The sequence below is a fragment of the Sebastes umbrosus genome, chromosome 8 (assembly GCF_015220745.1).
Source record: "Sebastes umbrosus isolate fSebUmb1 chromosome 8, fSebUmb1.pri, whole genome shotgun sequence".
NCBI lineage: Eukaryota > Metazoa > Chordata > Actinopteri > Perciformes > Sebastidae > Sebastes > Sebastes umbrosus.
In genome coordinates, this window is record NC_051276.1 from 13751513 (window position 1) to 13768783 (window position 17271).

At 39.5% G+C, this 17271-nt stretch overlaps 1 protein-coding gene across 2 annotated transcripts in view; it reads left to right on the forward strand.

Annotated features, from left to right (window-relative positions):
* The window catches only part of LOC119493665 (pikachurin), a 32723-nt gene extending 15942 nt beyond the window's left edge, over window positions 1–16781 (forward strand). The window contains exons 7-26 of one of the 2 annotated variants that reach the window (XM_037779159.1): window positions 1082–1248; window positions 3787–3852; window positions 5253–5365; window positions 5451–5686; window positions 7233–7420; window positions 7526–7626; window positions 7725–7825; window positions 8328–8472; window positions 9222–9411; window positions 10412–10537; window positions 11012–11255; window positions 11352–11463; window positions 12103–12219; window positions 12497–12677; window positions 13260–13283; window positions 13516–13594; window positions 13696–13839; window positions 14273–14356; window positions 15330–15433; window positions 15534–16781. In XM_037779159.1, the coding sequence (XP_037635087.1) occupies window positions 1082–1248; window positions 3787–3852; window positions 5253–5365; window positions 5451–5686; window positions 7233–7420; window positions 7526–7626; window positions 7725–7825; window positions 8328–8472; window positions 9222–9411; window positions 10412–10537; window positions 11012–11255; window positions 11352–11463; window positions 12103–12219; window positions 12497–12677; window positions 13260–13283; window positions 13516–13594; window positions 13696–13839; window positions 14273–14356; window positions 15330–15433; window positions 15534–15685 (2674 nt within the window). In that variant the 3' untranslated portion in view covers window positions 15686–16781. The remainder of the gene's footprint in view (window positions 1–1081; window positions 1249–3786; window positions 3853–5252; window positions 5366–5450; window positions 5687–7232; window positions 7421–7525; window positions 7627–7724; window positions 7826–8327; window positions 8473–9221; window positions 9412–10411; window positions 10538–11011; window positions 11256–11351; window positions 11464–12102; window positions 12220–12496; window positions 12678–13259; window positions 13284–13515; window positions 13595–13695; window positions 13840–14272; window positions 14357–15329; window positions 15434–15533) is intronic. The other variant, XM_037779160.1, reaches the window with a different exon arrangement.
* Window positions 16782–17271: the final 490 nt, after the last annotated feature.

Genomic DNA, 17271 nt, shown 5'->3' on the forward strand with positions numbered 1-17271 from the left:
TTGGTGGTGAAGATGACTCCATTCAGCAGATAGCTGTGGCTCCAGGCGAACAGATTCAGCACACAAATATGGAAGCTGGAGATGATAGCCAGAAAAAATAAAGTTCATGAGTTCATTATCTTGTTTTTTGTTCAACTTTCCAAAACAACAGTATGATTAAAGCAGAAAACAATGCTTTAAGACTTAAAGGGCCTCAAATATAGTTATTAAAAAAACATCTAAATCAATCACTCGTTTTGTTTTGTTCTGTATTTTTGTGATTTTGAGTTATTCGGAGCTCTGTAGTAATAACTGCACTTTTTGCAATCGCTTGTAAACATGTTCAGGGACATACAACGGCAGCAGGAACACAATCAAGAAAAAGATCACATCTGAATTGTTAAACATACCTCACAAAAACATATCATCATCATCATCCCCAAAGCAATCTCTTTGAAGATGTTTTGAGAATGATTCTTTTGGGGGGATTTGTCAAGTATTTAATATTCTTATCAACATAAGAGTGGGCAAATATGCTTGCTTTATACAAATGTATGTATATATTTATTATTGGAAATCAATTAACAACACAAAACAATGAAAAATATTGTCCAGAAACCCTCACAGGTACTGCATTTAGCATAAAAAAATATGCTCAAATCACAACATGGCAAACTCAAGCCCAACAGACAACAACAGCTGTCAGTGTGTCAGTGTGCTGACTTGACTGTGACTTGCCCCAAACTACATGTGATTATCATAAAGTGGGCATGTCTGTAAAGGGGAGACTTGTGGGTACCCATAGAACCCATTTTCATTCACATCTCTTGAGGTCAGAGGTCAAGGGACCCCTTTGGAAATGGCCATGCCAGTTTTTCCTCACAAAAATTTAGCGCAAGTTTGGAGCGTTGAATAAATTAGTGGTGTTAAAACGAATTTGCTTTCGAATTAACGCATTATTATCGCGTTAACTTTGACAGCCCTAAAATAAATAAATAAATAAAAATAATCCCTTAAAGACCACTCATGTTTTGTGCGATGTAATTGCAATATCAGAAAACAAAAGCTAAATAATATATTTTGTCTGTCTTGTCATTCAAAGGCCAGAAATGGACACGGAGTGGACGTATATCCGTGAGCCCATTGAGACCAACTCCATGGTTTTGAAGGGGTTAGTGCCGGAAACAGAGTACCAGTTTATCATCAGGGCGGCCAACGTGCACGGAGTCAGCCCACCCAGCATTATCAACAACTCCGTGCGCACTCTCGGTAAGGCTGAATGTCGATCTCTGAGCCAACGTGCCGTGATGTGACAACCAGCAAAGCTCAGTCTCAGCTCCCCCGTTAGTCTGGTTTCAACCACATTTCAAAACAAAGTCAGTTTCAGTTTGGTTTCAACAATACACCCACACAGAATTAAACAGACTATGCTTATCTTCTTACATCACCAAAGTTATCCTCACAATATAACATTCATCATGTTCAACCACTCTGTATACATCCCAACGTTACTGTGGAGACAGTAACGTTTTTCTCCCAGCATTGTGAAGCAATGATACTATTTCAAATTCTTTCAATTACAGTAGAGACATCGTTTATAGAGGGCAACAACAAGTAAAGATGACCATTAGAACTTCATTCTGTACTGCATCCGAAACGAAACATAATTTAGCCTTTATTAAAGTTTCATCACACGTAATTCCACAATAGAGTATTCAGAAATATTGCAATTTTGGATATGTTTTTCTTCAAAAATTTCTTAAAATTTTGAATATTTTCTGTGTTTTGTTGGTCTTTGGGAGGCTCCTTGAATCAACATTATGGAACAAATTAAATGTATTCTCTTGATTGTGACACAGAAACACAAACACAGTTTGCCTCTGTGAGCTTGAATGTAGGACAGCACCTGGCAGTGTGTCAGTGGAGCTTTGATGATGGAGATGTAGAGCAACAGATTAATTTACTGTATTATTTTTGATGTAGTCGCCTGCTGGTGGTGGAGGTGGAGGGGGATGGTCAGGACTGATTGATATTAAAACACACACACATTCACACAGGTGTGTGCTACACATACACACACATACATGCGCATGTAATAGCAATGTCTTAATGGATCGAGGACATCCAAACAATTCACCCATGTGCATTAATGTTATACTCGTGTGTGAGTGGATGCATAAAGGCTTTAGGAGTACGTCTATATATGACTATTAAAATCAAACAGACACAATCACATTATCCCGACTTTTATTCTGTGACCTACAGAGCACACTGCTGACTCTAGAGAGCCATGTTGGCAGACGGCTTCTGCTTCACACGCTATGTTAGCTGTCAACTGTTGTAAACTGCTCTGATTGAATTAAGTGCTTTAAGTCCTGCAAGACTGCTCGAAGACAAAGAGGCAGAGCTTAGAAAGACGGACAGGAGGAGAGGTAATGTTAGAAAGACTTTGCTGAGAATAATGTCAATGAAAGTTACATGAAACAAGATCAAATGAGCCAGTTGGACAGACACAGACAGACAGACAGACAGACAGACAGACAGACAGACAGACAGACAGACAGACAGAGACGAAGAGATAGAGAAGCGTGGTTTCTTAGCAGGGGGATAAAAGCGGGTTACGCTTCGAGTCTCATCAGACAGGATTAAGGACGGGAAGCCAGACCCCTTCTCTGCCCATTTACACCCTTGATGGATGCACAAACACACACACACACACACACACACACACACACACACACACACACGCACGCATACACGCACACACACCGCTGCTTGAGTGAACAGCGGGGGTGGGCTTCACTGACTGACATACTTTTCTTGTCGCTCTCTCTGTGTGTGTTCTGTGTGTGTGTGTGTGTGTGTGTGTGTAGCGGTTGGTTGGACACAAGGTGGTATGGACGGAGGGGGGATTGTTACACAACAGAAGATTAGTTTGCTGAGGGCTTTTTTGGGCATCCCCCCCCCCCTCCTCCCTGTATGCCAGCCCTCAGTATTCAGGATTTAAGGTTATTAGGCCCTGCTAATCAGCACTTTAATTCCTGGCATCCATTCAGGATTAATAGTCAAGTTTCAATGAGATCTTTGATTTGTTTGCAATGTTGTATAAGTTGTCTAATGTCAAACCACAACTACAAAACATATTTCAATTTCATAACGTGCCTTACAGCATGGTACACTTGCAGTTTGTGATAGTGTAGATGAGGGGGGGGGAGGGGGGGGGGGCACGGAGACAAGAGGGAGGGGATGTTGTTATGTAAGGTAGAGTGGATGGCAGGGGAGGTGTCACATTGAATATGCTACTCTATCTTTTTCAATCTTTTTGTACTTTATTTTGTAGACGTTTTTTGTATTTTTGTAAACGATTTTTTTTCTTTTTTTTGTGACAGCATTTGATTTAGGGATATAAAGAGAATTTCAACTAATATACTGTAACAAAAAATGTTTCTAAAATCTTTGCCAACCCTACCTTTAAGACTCATAATTCTTTATTTCTATACAGTTAAATGTATAACATACATAAGAGTCAAATGTAAATGTTACATATTATATTCTATCATCATCACACATTTATGCAAGGTCTTAGTGGTCCTTCTGAATGTATATTTCAATGAAGGAAGGAATGAAACCAGGTAAGTTGTATTAAACTAACTATTTATATTAGAACAAAACTACTAACTGATTAATTAAGGAGGTTTATTAGGAGGAATATTATTGCAGCTGCAGTTACAGTAGCTAACCAAAAAACTTGGCGTCATGCTATGCTCACAGTATTCACTGTCTGGCTTTGTCTTTGTACATTATGAGCTGCCGTTCGGTATCGAGGAGACGTGTTTGAGTACGTGGTGCAGCAGCCTGAGTACAGGCTAACAGGTAGAGCCAGAAGCTCTTACTACTATTGACCTTCATCAGTGAAATGTTGTCACATTCAGCCCATGATCATTCATCAAAACGGTCATAACCACTGAGGACTGAGGCATCATTCTTCAGTCTCTTCATCTGTGCAACTTTCATATGAATTAGACGTCATTGTTGTTTGTTGTTGGGGCACATTTTCATTGTCGTCATTTTCCTGTTATTTTACGGTAAAAAATATCCCACATGAGGGTATTGTTTTTCAAATAGAAATTAGGAATCTCTATCTAAAATCTAGTAGACCAGTGATTCTCAAATGCCAGGGGTCTGTGACACTCTGTCAGGGCGTCCGCGGAAACATTTGCTATAAATTATAAAATTGTACTGTACCATTAAAAAGTGCATATCTTTAGATGGGGACCATTTGAGGCAATAAAACAAGCATATTTTGTCTATTACTCCCACTCATATTAGCTTTGGGCCAATAGAAATTCTGATATGATTGTGACACAGCAATGGGTTCATTATTTTTTTAAGTTGAAGCACTTACTGAAAGTTAGACTGATTAGTTTAAATGTCTGGATTTATTAGGAGGTCTTCCTACTGTTCATATTCTGAACGCTTTTAAGATCAATTACTTGAAATGTGGACTATAAATACTGTCAAGTCCAAATGCAATGTGAATAAAATCACCTTCTGTTTAAAAGGTATATCAATGGTATTAACATGTAATAACATTGCATATTTCCCCTCTGTGGAACTATTAATGGGTTAACTCATCTTATATCATCTTATCTTAACATGATTCAAATTGAAATGTGTTATTTAGGTTGACAAGTTTTAGAATACCAGTAGTTCCAATATCATCTAAGCGTATAAATGGTAGTAAGCATATGCTTAATCAATGTTACGATTATGAGGGGGTCCTTGGAAAACGTTCTCCCCTGTAAGGAGTCCCTGGCCCCCAAAACTTTGAGAACCCCTGTAGTAGATAATTTGGCTGGTGATCCTGTTGAGTTTGGTGCAGTAAACCACCTGTGTCAGAGGCCACTCTTCCTATTGTACAAAAGCAGCCACTTACATGTTATACCATCAAAAATAAGAATGATTATATCGCTTTATGGATCATTCTACTGTGTGTGTAGAATAGATGTTATAAGATAGGAGCTTAAAAGTGTCCCCATTACAGATGTTTCAAGCAGCCAGTGTAAGCAGCTTTTTGGTCCATACATCATTGGAAATCTCATGCTATAAAGTAAATTTGGATTTTACAGAACATTTGCATCTGCTGACTTGTGTTTCATTATTCAACCAACTTTGTTTAACCATTCAACCACTCCACTGCTATCATCATGTATCTTTTTACAATTGAACCTTTAAAAGCATGTCATAAACATCTTTCTTGACATTCTGAACAGGTGCGTCAGATGTTGGTAGTGGTGATATCGGGAGTTACATCACAGATTCAAGGAGCAAAGATGAAGACGGCTTCGACATCGATGACTCTGATTATGACATCTTTATTGAAGAGGTGGGTTATTACACACCACAGCTGGACAGGAATACTTCAACATTTTAGGCACATTTAATCTTGTAAATCATCTTCTTCTTCCTAGTTGAAACCGTTCCCAGGTATAAATCAGGACAACAGGAAGTCCCAGCTCCGTTCACGACCTGATCCGCCATCTGGTCGGAACGTTGTTTACCGTATGAACACCATCGCTCCTCCCAACGCTACTGATGCCCCTCCAGCTTCCTCCATCACCTCATCCATCTTCCCAGATTTCACAGATTTGATTTTCTCAACCACCTCAGAGCCCACCACAACTACTGCCTCACTCACCACTACCAGGTAAGATGTACTTCTATTTACCTTCATATCTGGTTTACTGAAGGAATCTGTTTTAGATTGATAAGATGTCACTGCTGTTTATCAGCAACTAGGGGAGGTATGGCCTCTCTTTTAAAGGGACTCTATGTAAGATCTAGAAATTGCTTGTTAACAGTGACACCTGAGGCCGCTAAGTCAACGACAGTCAGCGTCCTGTTAGTCTTGTTAGCGGACTCTATTTCTAACCGAACGTTAGCTATGGTTGTACACTTGTTAGTCCTTTGGCGGAGCTAAAGAGAGTAAAGGCACTTGCAAGCGCGCATGATGTCACATCCCAGAAAGTCGGGAAAGGTTTCATTTTTTAGGTTAGGTTACATCCTGTTCACACAATGGCAATAAAAACTGATTAAAAAACGTTTATACATGTAGAGCATGGGAGCAGAGGTATCAAGAAGGTTTCTTTTATCGCAACAAAATCACGATTGTTATTGCGGTTCCTCTTGCTCTTTGATTCCTAGATTTCTTTCTCTACCAGCTTTCTCCTTTTTCCTTTCTCCTAAAAGCCACCTGCAATTTATCTTTTCATGCTCTACCACTTAATTTCTTGATAATAGATGGAGACTGGAGCAGTGAAATGTCACATCAATTCAAACTGTCATTGTGGCTGCGATGTACAGCATATCATTAACTGCAGCAAATAGGGCGGCCTTCCTACCTGTGGAACTGTGGTGAACATTTTGTCTTTTACTGTTTGATTCTAACTCTAAAATGCAGATGGAAGAAAAGTATTAAACCTGAGGACAGAACTGATACTAGGCCTGCCACGATAATTAAGTTATCGACTTATCATACGATATATGGACATAACCTCGAGCAGTTTTGCTGACCTTGATATTGCCTGTTGTGTTTACATGCATGTTACCAACATTTTAGCCAACATGATGCCAGAATAGACAGCAGCGTTTCCCCTACCATTATAAGACTTGGGTATTGAGCAGCCATTGCTCATTTTTGTTAGCAGAGCCTGAGAGTCCATTTTATTTATTGTTTTGTTTGTGTTGTTTTATTTATGTTTTATTTATTTAGGATATTGTAATATTTTTTTTCCACATTTCAATTTCAATGTCTGAATATTCTTAAGAATTAAAAGTTCATTGCTCTTTGAAAAGGTTTACTTGCATTATTATGCATTATTTTATCATTATATCTGTGACATAAAATGGTCTTAAAATTACAATAATATTGTTTATCGCAATTATTTCTTGCACAATATATCTTCTAACAAAATGGTTATTGTGACAGGACAGGCCTAACAGATACATTACAAAATTGCATTTGAAAGTTCAATTCAATTCAATTTATTTTAATATAGCGTCAAATCATAACAGACGTTATCTCAAGAAAGACGCATTTCATATAGAGCAGGTCGTGACCGTACTCTGTTATGAGTCCCAACAAGAGATGATCATGCATTCTAAAAAGTGAAAGTGAAAAAAGTGAAAACAAAAATTGAAACATAGTACTCACTAAACATCTTCATCGTTCTTCCCCTTCTGATCCACCTTAGCATCACGTTGCCCACCACCACTACCACCCCAACCATGTCCCCCTGGAAAGGCGAGGCACCTCGTGTGTACGACCTGACCTGCGATGACACCGTGTGCCCCCCCGACAGCTTCTGTCTCAGCGACTACGACGGTGGAGGCTCACGCTGCCACTGTAACCTCGGACGCAGAGGGGACACTTGCTCTGAGGGTGAGCCACATGTAGTTAAAGTGTGGCGATGGGACAGTTCTTTTTAACATTTGTCCCTCCAAACTTAAATTTACCATGATTTCTTTATCCCTTGTTCTTCTTCAGTGGTGTCGGTGAACTTTCCGAGGTTCTCTGGCTACTCTCACATGACCTTTGAACCCTTGAAGAACTCTTACCAGACCTTTCAGATCACTTTGGAGTTCAAGGTAAAAAAGCACCATGTATTTTCTCCCCCCCCCCCCCCACTGATTTTTATCTTTGAAAAGGGTGAAAAGAGCTTTGAACCAGTTTCTCTGTGGTACAGGCAGACTTTGACGAGGGCTTGTTGCTCTACTGTGGAGAGAACGAACAGGGCCGTGGAGACTTTACCTCTCTGACTCTGGTACGAGGCAAGCTGCACTACAGGTGAAGAAAACAGTGACTCCCTTATGGGTTTAGATTCTCAAAGGTTTGGCTGGTGAATAAAAGCAGAAACTACACTTTAAAACGATGTTAGCTGCCACATACGTACTGGTGGTCTAAAGAAACTAGATTGTAAAAGATGGGTTTTTGAGAAAACAGTGTCATGAATGCTGAATAACAATTCTTCAAAACTGAGGAGAAGTTGAGAGGAAAACTTATATGCTGCTTATAGAAACCAGTATAGGGGATGTAAACACAACATCTGATGACATCTATATTACTGTATTCTCATTTGATTAATGCTGTTTTAAATAGTGCAAGCGCAATATCTTCAGTGAGGTGTTTGAACAAGCAGATAGAGAATAGATATGTGATATTGTTTGTTTCTATATTTAAAGAAATATAAGGAGAAATTTCATTATACCATATCAATATAATTTGTGATTATTACAGCATTATTCTCATGTCAGCATTTATAACAACTGGATATTTGTTTCTTCCTCAGGTTTAACTGTGGTACAGGAGCAGCTCAGATAGTCAGCGAGAGTCGTATTGTTGTCGGTCAGTGGCACACGGTCACCATCTTCAGAGACGGTATGAGCGGCTGGCTGCGTATGGACAACGACACGCCCATATCTGGACGCTCGCAGGTAACAATAACACATGCAGGTGATAAGATAAATGCTCGTATATCACCGGATTTGACTGTTATCATGCCATTAAATAGGCGTTATTGGTCGCTATAAGCACCATAGATGTGGGTCAGTAGGGGCCTACCAAGTTGTGAAAGTGAAACTTTAAAGCCACACGTTCTAACACGTTGTAAAATTGAATAAAACTTTACGTTTTGAACACAAACAAAAAAGCTTCTTTAGGTTTAGGCAACAAAACTACAACTTCTTTAGGTTTAGGCAATGCGAACCCCCGACCTCTGCCCTGTATGGAGTTTCACGCTGTCTACACTGCAGCGCCTGACTTCTGCTTCTGCTTCTGTCATAATTACTACGGTCGCTAGAGGTCGCTGTCGTGTTCTTTTATACCTTCTTTCGGTGATCTACCATGTGAATAGATGATAAAACCTACTATTGAGTGTAGTAGGCCCCTACTGATCCACATCTATGGTGCATATAGCGACCGATAATGCCTATTTAATGGCCTGGTATTGCTTTTACATAATATTTTGGTTAGCATTAGCACACAGATGAGATGTTTTGTGCATAAATGTATCTTGTCAAAGTATAGTACATCTTTAAAAATGGAAAATCTTTTTGCAGTATAAACAATCATTTTGATATTGTGGTTTGGATGAAGACATTGCTGACAATATTGCCTTTCAGTCCATTCGGGTAGTGGATTTACCTGAACTCAGTGTTGTTCTCTTCACTCTTTGCTCTATCAGGGCCAGTACACTAAGATCACATTCCGCTCCCCGCTCTATGTGGGTGGATCTCCGAGTGCTTATTGGCTGGTCAGGGCGACGGGAACAAATCGTGGCTTTCTCGGCTGCATTCAGAGTCTGACCATCAACAACAAGGCGACAGACATCAGACCTTGGCCTCTGGGAAGAGCTCTGAGTGGAGCTGATATAGGTGAGGAAGAATGAGGTCTGTGTGAGTTTGTGTAATGAGTTTTTGTTTTTTTTCTTTGGCTGCTGCCAGCACTATATGATTCATACCCATGTTACCTATAATGCACTGGTTCTCCTCTCAAGTTTTGGTGCTCAGACAAGTAGTTTAAAGGAACAGTGTGCAACATTCAGGGGGATCTATCAGCAGAAATGGAATATAATATTCATAACTATGTTTGTGTATAATCACCTGAAACTAAGAATCGTTGTGTTTTCGTTAACTTAGAATGAGCCCTTCATATCTACATAGAGAGTGGGTCCTATTCACATGGTCCGCCATGTTGCGCCACCATCTTTCTACAATAGCCCAGAAAGGACAAACCAAACACTGGCTCTAGAGAGAGCCTTTCATGTTTTTACGCTACCTGAAGGCCACCGTAGTCCTTTGACACACTTGTGAAACTGCGGTAACATGAGCCACAGAGTGCAAAACCGTGGTACCGCCAGCTGCCGTCTGACTTCTGTTGCTCCCAAAGTAGTGTTGTTATAGTAATGATGGCCTCTGAGTGAGGCGAACAGGCGTTACCACGGTTTTTCACTCGGCGGCTCATGTTACCACAGTCTTGGGAAGGGAGGAGTGAGCGGAGGAGTACTCGGTTGGTTGCAATCTGCAACCACACCACTAGATGCTGCCAAATCCTACACACTGTACCTTTAAGAGCAGCTATGCCTCTGTAGAAATAAACAACTTATTTTGGACTTTGTATATAAATAATGTAATAAAGTTAGAGCACTCTGTTTAAATTTAGATGGCAGTGTTTATTCTTTTACTAAAATAGCAAAAGCTTTTGGATTTCATAATGTAGCGTTTCTGATTTTTTTTTTCAATTTACGCACCTAGGTATGGAGTAATGTCACATGGAAATAATGAACATGAAAATCACTTAAACTGATTATCCAGTTATCTATATAGATGCATATGCTAAGTCTGCCTTAATTGCCTCATATCTCCTGTCCACCAGGTGAGTGCAGTGACAGCGTGTGTGACCTGGTCAGCTGTGCCAACGGTGGAGTCTGCTTTGCGAACCGTGCCGACGGCTACATTTGCCTGTGCCCGCTCGGCTTCAGGGGAGCACTTTGTGAAGAGAGTAAGTCAAATCCTATCTTCCTTTGTCTCACATCTACAAAAAGAACACACGCTTGTTTACTCTTGTGTGACGTGTACTCTTGTTTACAAGAGTAAACGTTTCGTACTACTGTGAACGTAGAAAGTAAAATCGCTTCGTGGTTTCTTCTCACTTGATGGTCCCCGATTGTCACACAAACCTTTTAAGGTAATTACTGACCAGCTGAGTGCAATATGAAGGAAAATTGGTGAAGATGAGGATTATTATGTCTTACATAGAGGCAGAGGGATTGATTGCATGTAAGACTTCACACAATATAACCATCCACTTTCTCTTTCCTCCTCCCCATGTCCTTTCTCTCTATGTTCTCCTGTTCTCATCAACTTCCTCCTCTTCACTCTTAATCATCTTAATGCTCACGCCTCTTCTTCCCCCTTGGCACAAATCTTTCATTCCTGCTTTTTTCTTTTCATGTCTCCTCTCCCAACTCTCCAGCTTTCTCACTGTCCTCACCTCTCTTCAATGAGACAGTGTTTTCATACGCTGTCATCCCGTGGCCTCAGTCCTCTCAGAGTTATCTGTCCTTCACGGAGTTTGAGCTGACGTTTTGGCCGTCGATGCCCGACGGGACGCTGCTGTACAGCGATGACGCAGGCAGCGGAGACTTCCTGGCTATCAACCTGGTGGACAGATATGTAGAGTTCAGATTTGACTGTGGCTCTGGAGGAGCTACGATAAGGTATTAAAGTGATGTACTTGCATACTATTTTCTGTCTCCTTCACTTTCTTCATCATATTTTCTAACCTATATTGTGTGTGACGATCTGTGCTACAGGAGTGAGGAGCAGATCAGTCTGGACACATGGCATGAGCTGAGGGTGTCTCGTACAGCAAAGAGTGGCATCCTTCAGGTGGACAGCCAAAGGCCAATGGAAGGAATTGCTGAGGTATTTTGTTTGTGTTGCCTAAAGCTGCAATATGTCATTTTTGACCACAAGAGGGCAGAAATTATCCCCGAATCCCTGGTTGAGAACCAATACTCTAAGTCCTGAGAAAAATGTTTGGTTTGCTCAATGTTGAACTAATTTTTACCTCTGATATGTGCTTTAATGTTTTCACCTATTTATTTTCGTTGATACATTTCCTTTCTTTTTTGTTATTTAAACATCTTGACACAATTTTTTTAATCAGTTTTTATTGTCACCTACAAATAACACTATACATACACAAAAAAACAAATGAACAACAACAAAAAAATAATAATAAAAAAAGGTTTCATTGGATGTTTCATTAAACTTAAAATTATGTTAAACTCGCAATTTCATATTGCCTTGCTTATGCTTATTTACCACCATGTTATCACATAGAACAAATAATACAGATTTTACAGCAGGTTGTGAAGATAAATCAAGGCAACATGTCAAATTTCAGCATGATGAAATTATCTCCAGACAAAATTGACCTAAGTACCTAAGTATTTGATAAGGGAAACATGACGTTAATCTTGATGAATATATGCATAACTAGATTCATTTACCAAAAACTGACATAATTAACTAACATCTTCTGTTTGATTTACTCTGCAGGGCGCTTTCACTCAGATCAACTGCAGTTCACCTCTTTATATCGGCGGAGTACCAGAATACGATAAAACCAAGAGGACAGCAGGTGTGATAAAGCCCTTCACTGGAATTATTCAGAAGGTATTAACAGATGCACATCTGTAACACCTGTATTTCAAAATCTGTTTTTAGTTTTTATTTGGCGATTGGCAATCATTTTGACATTCATTTCAAATCCATCACACTGGTAATGAGTAAACAATAAAAATTTAATATTCAAGTCACAACACTTGGTTCTGTTGCAAGAAACTTGATGCATATCATTGTTACAGCAACAAAAATGTCTATAGTTGAATTTTTATCCCATCTCTTGCCTCCTCTTCGTCTTCGTCTCTGTCTGATCCTTTCACCTCCCCAGCTGATACTCAATGACCGCACCATCCCGATAACAACTGGCTCCGCTGGTGGAGTTAACGTGGCAAATTCAGCTCACCCATGTGTGGAAAGTCCCTGTGCCAACGGAGGGACCTGCAGGCCGAAGTGGGACAGTTATGAGTGTGACTGCCCTCTAGGCTATGATGGGAGGCACTGCCAGAAAGGTCAGTTATCTTTTTACAGAACTAGCTCATGTTTTAGCACAGTGACATAAGTTTGGGGTCTTTCTTAGTCAGTAAACATACTATAATACAGTGACTATACAGTTATGAAATGAGTGCAAGTTCAGTGTTTGGTTTGTTGGTTGCGTTGTGATTAGAGAGCATCAGACATAAAAAGGTATCAGATGATACATATAACTGAAAGCAATGTGGGGTTTACACACTGCAAAAGATATGTTTGTGTGTGCTTTTGAGGACTAGGAGTAAATATTCATTTGTCTTTTATGGAACAAAACCATAAAATATATACATTTAGATGGCACACTCAATGTTTAGTGAAGATGAAGAACATAACTTGCAATTATCTTTCATTTTTTTAAATCAATTGTGAAGAAATTAATGATGTCAATGTTTTGTTATTTGTGTGCAATATATTGCTTTTACCATGTGGCATGATCTTTCCTCTTCTCAGGGATTAAAAGTGTTTTCTGTAATCATGTAATGTCATATAAAATGATATATTGGACAACCTAATCCCTTAAGCCTATCTATGCCTTCTCTGTTTTTAATGCTTTCCCTGAACAGAGTGTGGGAATTACTGTTTGAACAGTAAGTTTTCTTCTATGAATTCAAAAAACAGATATTAGCAACCTGCACATTAGAATAATCGTAACCTAACATTACTTTTGAAGCTACATATATATATATATACCCCTTTTACCCTCTTACATTTCTCCTCAGAATCATGTTTAGTCTTCTAGCGTAGCCTGAGTCAGTAGATCCATGCTGATGCTGCCACCTTGTGACACTGTGAAGTAAATACAATGTTTTCTCTGCCCAGCTGTGACTGAAGCCATCGAGATCCCGCAGTTCATCGGCCGAAGTTACCTGACATATGACAACAGAGACATCCTGAAAAGGTTGGTAGTGAAATGAGGCTGCAAAAGGATTTTTGATATGTTCAGTTATAATTCCCCAACTAAAGTTTTTATGTTGTTTTAATGATGTGTGTTTCTATCAGGGCGTCTGGGTCCAGGACCAACCTTTTCATGCGGTTTAAGAGCACAGCCAAGGATGGCCTGTTGCTATGGCGAGGAGACAGTCCAATGAGACCCAACAGTGACTTCCTGTCTATGGGGCTTCAGGATGGTGTACTAATCTTCAGGTATTGGTTTACATGTTTGTGTAAACCATGAGGGACAGTATGAAAACTTTAAGAAACACTTCTGTAAGTTTTTCTTCTTATTCTGACCGAAATATTTGGGTTATAAAGAAATATTTCTAGTCAAAGTACAAGTCCTGTTTGCCACATGGTTGCTCTTCCCTGTCTTTTTGGCAAAAAAAGGGCTAGGGAGAAAAGGGCAAAAGAAGAAAGTTGAGTGGATGAAGATGATGGAGAGAGACGCTGATCCCCCCAAAGGGCAGGGAGAGCTAAGCACCCAGTAGAGGCAGAGCTAAAAAAAGACCTGAGGTCTGAGGCAGGACCGTGACCTGGAAAGGAACCAGGATTTATCTGAGCAGTACCATACAAATGTGAACCCACTGCACCCTTTGGAGCTACCTAAACTCACCTTATATGTGCTTCCATGTTGTTGTAGTTATAACCTGGGCAGCGGTGCGTCTAACATTGCTGTCAACGGGACCTTTGCCGATGGAAAGTGGCACAGAGTCAAAGCTGTGAGGTAAGCTCTTGATTTAAAAAATCCTTTCGAATAGACCAGTCTAGGTGGGTCTTAGATTTTAATAAGGTCGTCAAATTTCAGAATTTCTTCCATAGTCTTTTATTTAACATGTATATCTGCAAGTACACCTTTGAGCCTGAATGTTCATATTGTTCTGATGATTGTAGCCTGCTTATAACATTGTTAATGTTTGTTTGACTGATGAGAGGAAAAAACATGAGAGTCTGAAAGATTTCAAAAAAATGTCCATAGAAAAAAAGTCTGAAAAAAAAGTCTGAAAAATGTCTGACAAAGAAGTCTGAAAGATGTCATAAAAAAATGTCGGAAGAAAAAAAGTCTGAAAAAACAATCTGAAAAATGTCTGACAAAAAAGTCTGAAAGATGTCAAAAAAATCTCCTTAAATGTATATTACATAGTCATTCAATTCATTGTTGATATACATATTTATTACACAGATTTGTTGAATACTCAATTCTGATTGGTCTATCACGACGTTCTACAGTCTGTTATTTTTTTATAGCAAACTGTTGCTATGTATAACAGACCGTTGCTATGGACGCAGTTCTAGTCTTGGAGTCTGGGGGAAGTAGCTGTGTAATAAGCGGTTTAATGTAGAGTTAGCGGGTCATTTTTGTGAAATAAACCCCTTCAGGGCTTTTGCGTTGGGGTCCACCTCTCCGCCTGCATCATCCTGTTGTGGTTTATTTTACAACAATGACCTGCTCGCTGTACATTATCCCTCACATGGATTAATGCAGCTTTAAGGAGAGGTAATAACCTGCTGTCCTGACATTCAGTTAACTCTCCATGTGGAAAATTAAAAACCAAAGGACAGCCTTTAAAGGACTTCAAATTTAGTTTCTTTTGTCACTTAGGGGATGCAAAAAAGTTAAATCAATGTAAAAGCAAATGTGCCAAGCCATTTGTACTGTATCTTAAGTTTACTAATAAGTCATTTTATTATCTCTTCAGGGATGGCCAGTCAGGGAAGCTGACAGTGGACGACTACGGAGCAAAAACAGGCAGGTCACCTGGAAAGATGAGACAACTCAATATCAACGGACCCTTATATGTTGGTAGGTGGTGCTTACAACTCATAACCCCATAAAGTGCTGTATATCTACTGTAGATCAAACAATAATTTTAATGTCTGCATTTTTATTTTTTCTCTTTAAGGTGGCATGAAAGAGATAGCTCTTCACACAAACAGACAGTACATTGGAGGCTTGGTGGGCTGCGTGTCCCACTTCACTCTCTCCACTGATTATCACTTAGCACTGGTGGAGGAGGCTGCTGACGGCAAGAACATCAACACCTGCTCCAACTAGAAAATGGCTTCAATACGTGAAGGTCCGTTGTCAGCAACATTTTCAACTGGAGCGAGCACCTCGACCAGCTGATTTGTCATCTTGAAACTGACTAAAATAATTACATTTGGTCTACCAATTCAGGGCTGACATGGTATGAACTCAAAGTGGGAAAAGACTAACAGCAATGTTACTTTGAGTCACAAGAACATTAAAGTGACTCCTGTGTGCAAAGTTTTCAAACCAACTCTAACCTGCCAAATTGTACATTTTATTTTAACATTAACAACTTGTTGATGAATTGCTCTGAATCGTCCAATCGTATCTTTATTTTTTCTACTTTAAATCCTTATTTGATTGCTGGAAGAACCAAATGATCCGAGGGATCAAGAGTCATCACAAGTTTTTCATGAACCTGACCTAGAGCAGCTAGCAGAGATAAACTTCTTTGTAGAGGATTTTGGTTTTGGCCCTATAGAGGATTTCTGTTGTTGTGGCATTCGTATTGTTGTTAGTGACGTATTATCAGTCTGTAGACTACTGTTTTTTAAAGTCTGATTGATGTCAGTTTTTTCAAAGGTTGCTAGTTTTGAAGAGGGAAGATATCAGCTGCACACAATATTTGTTTCTGTATACACTCTTCTTTTAGTTTACATGCTCCTTTATTTTGAACTCTAAGATACTAGTCACATGAAAGTCTGATGTTGACACGGTGAAGCAGCCAAAATCCTGGAGGAATTGTGCGTGACTGTTTCTATCATCTGACACCAGAAATCACAGCCCTGTGGACTTCAGCCTTCAACTTGAGCTCCAAGTTTGTTTTCACACCAGAGGAAATAGATCATATATCTTATTTAAGCATTTGCGGTGCAAGATTGTCAATTTAGTTTCCATGCCTGAGCTTTACTTCTTAACAGGGACATTCTGCGAATATTTATCTGCATTTCTATCTAAATTATTAATTAATCTATTCTGCATTTTTTTAAATTATTCGTACTTAACGTAATTTTTGTTGCCCCCCAACAAGTGACACCAATGTGAAAATAAGATGAGAGCTACGCCCATGGTTTCAAAGTTTGAGCTCAGAACAAATCCAGTAATAAATTGTCAGTTATTACATGAGTTTACATCTTGAATTTATTTTGAGGAGAGTGAAAGAAAGTCGTGTTCGTCATGGTATTTTCAACAAGTGTGTCAAGTCTGACAGGCATTTCAATTGAGGTGCATCCAATGAAATACACCAAGTGACTGAACATGAATGATGTGATCCACTGCTGGGTGATCTGATGGGTTGACCATCCACTGTACAAAATCTAGCACATATGTTGAAACATGTTTGTTAAATAGCTGTTAACCATGGTCGTGTCTAGAAGGTAACACGTAAATTGCTGCCAGAAAATGGTGGATTGCGCCCTCCGGGTTTGGAGTGAGTCACTGCCCAAAGCATGAGTACTCTGTGAAAGGAGAGAAAAAGCTTAGCGTTAGGGGTAATGAGGGTCTTTGAAGGACAATTTTTTTTTCATGGGATGAGTACAATCGTATGTTTATTTTTTCTACTGTAAATCCTTATTTGATTGCTGGAAGAACCAAGTGATCCGAGGGATCAA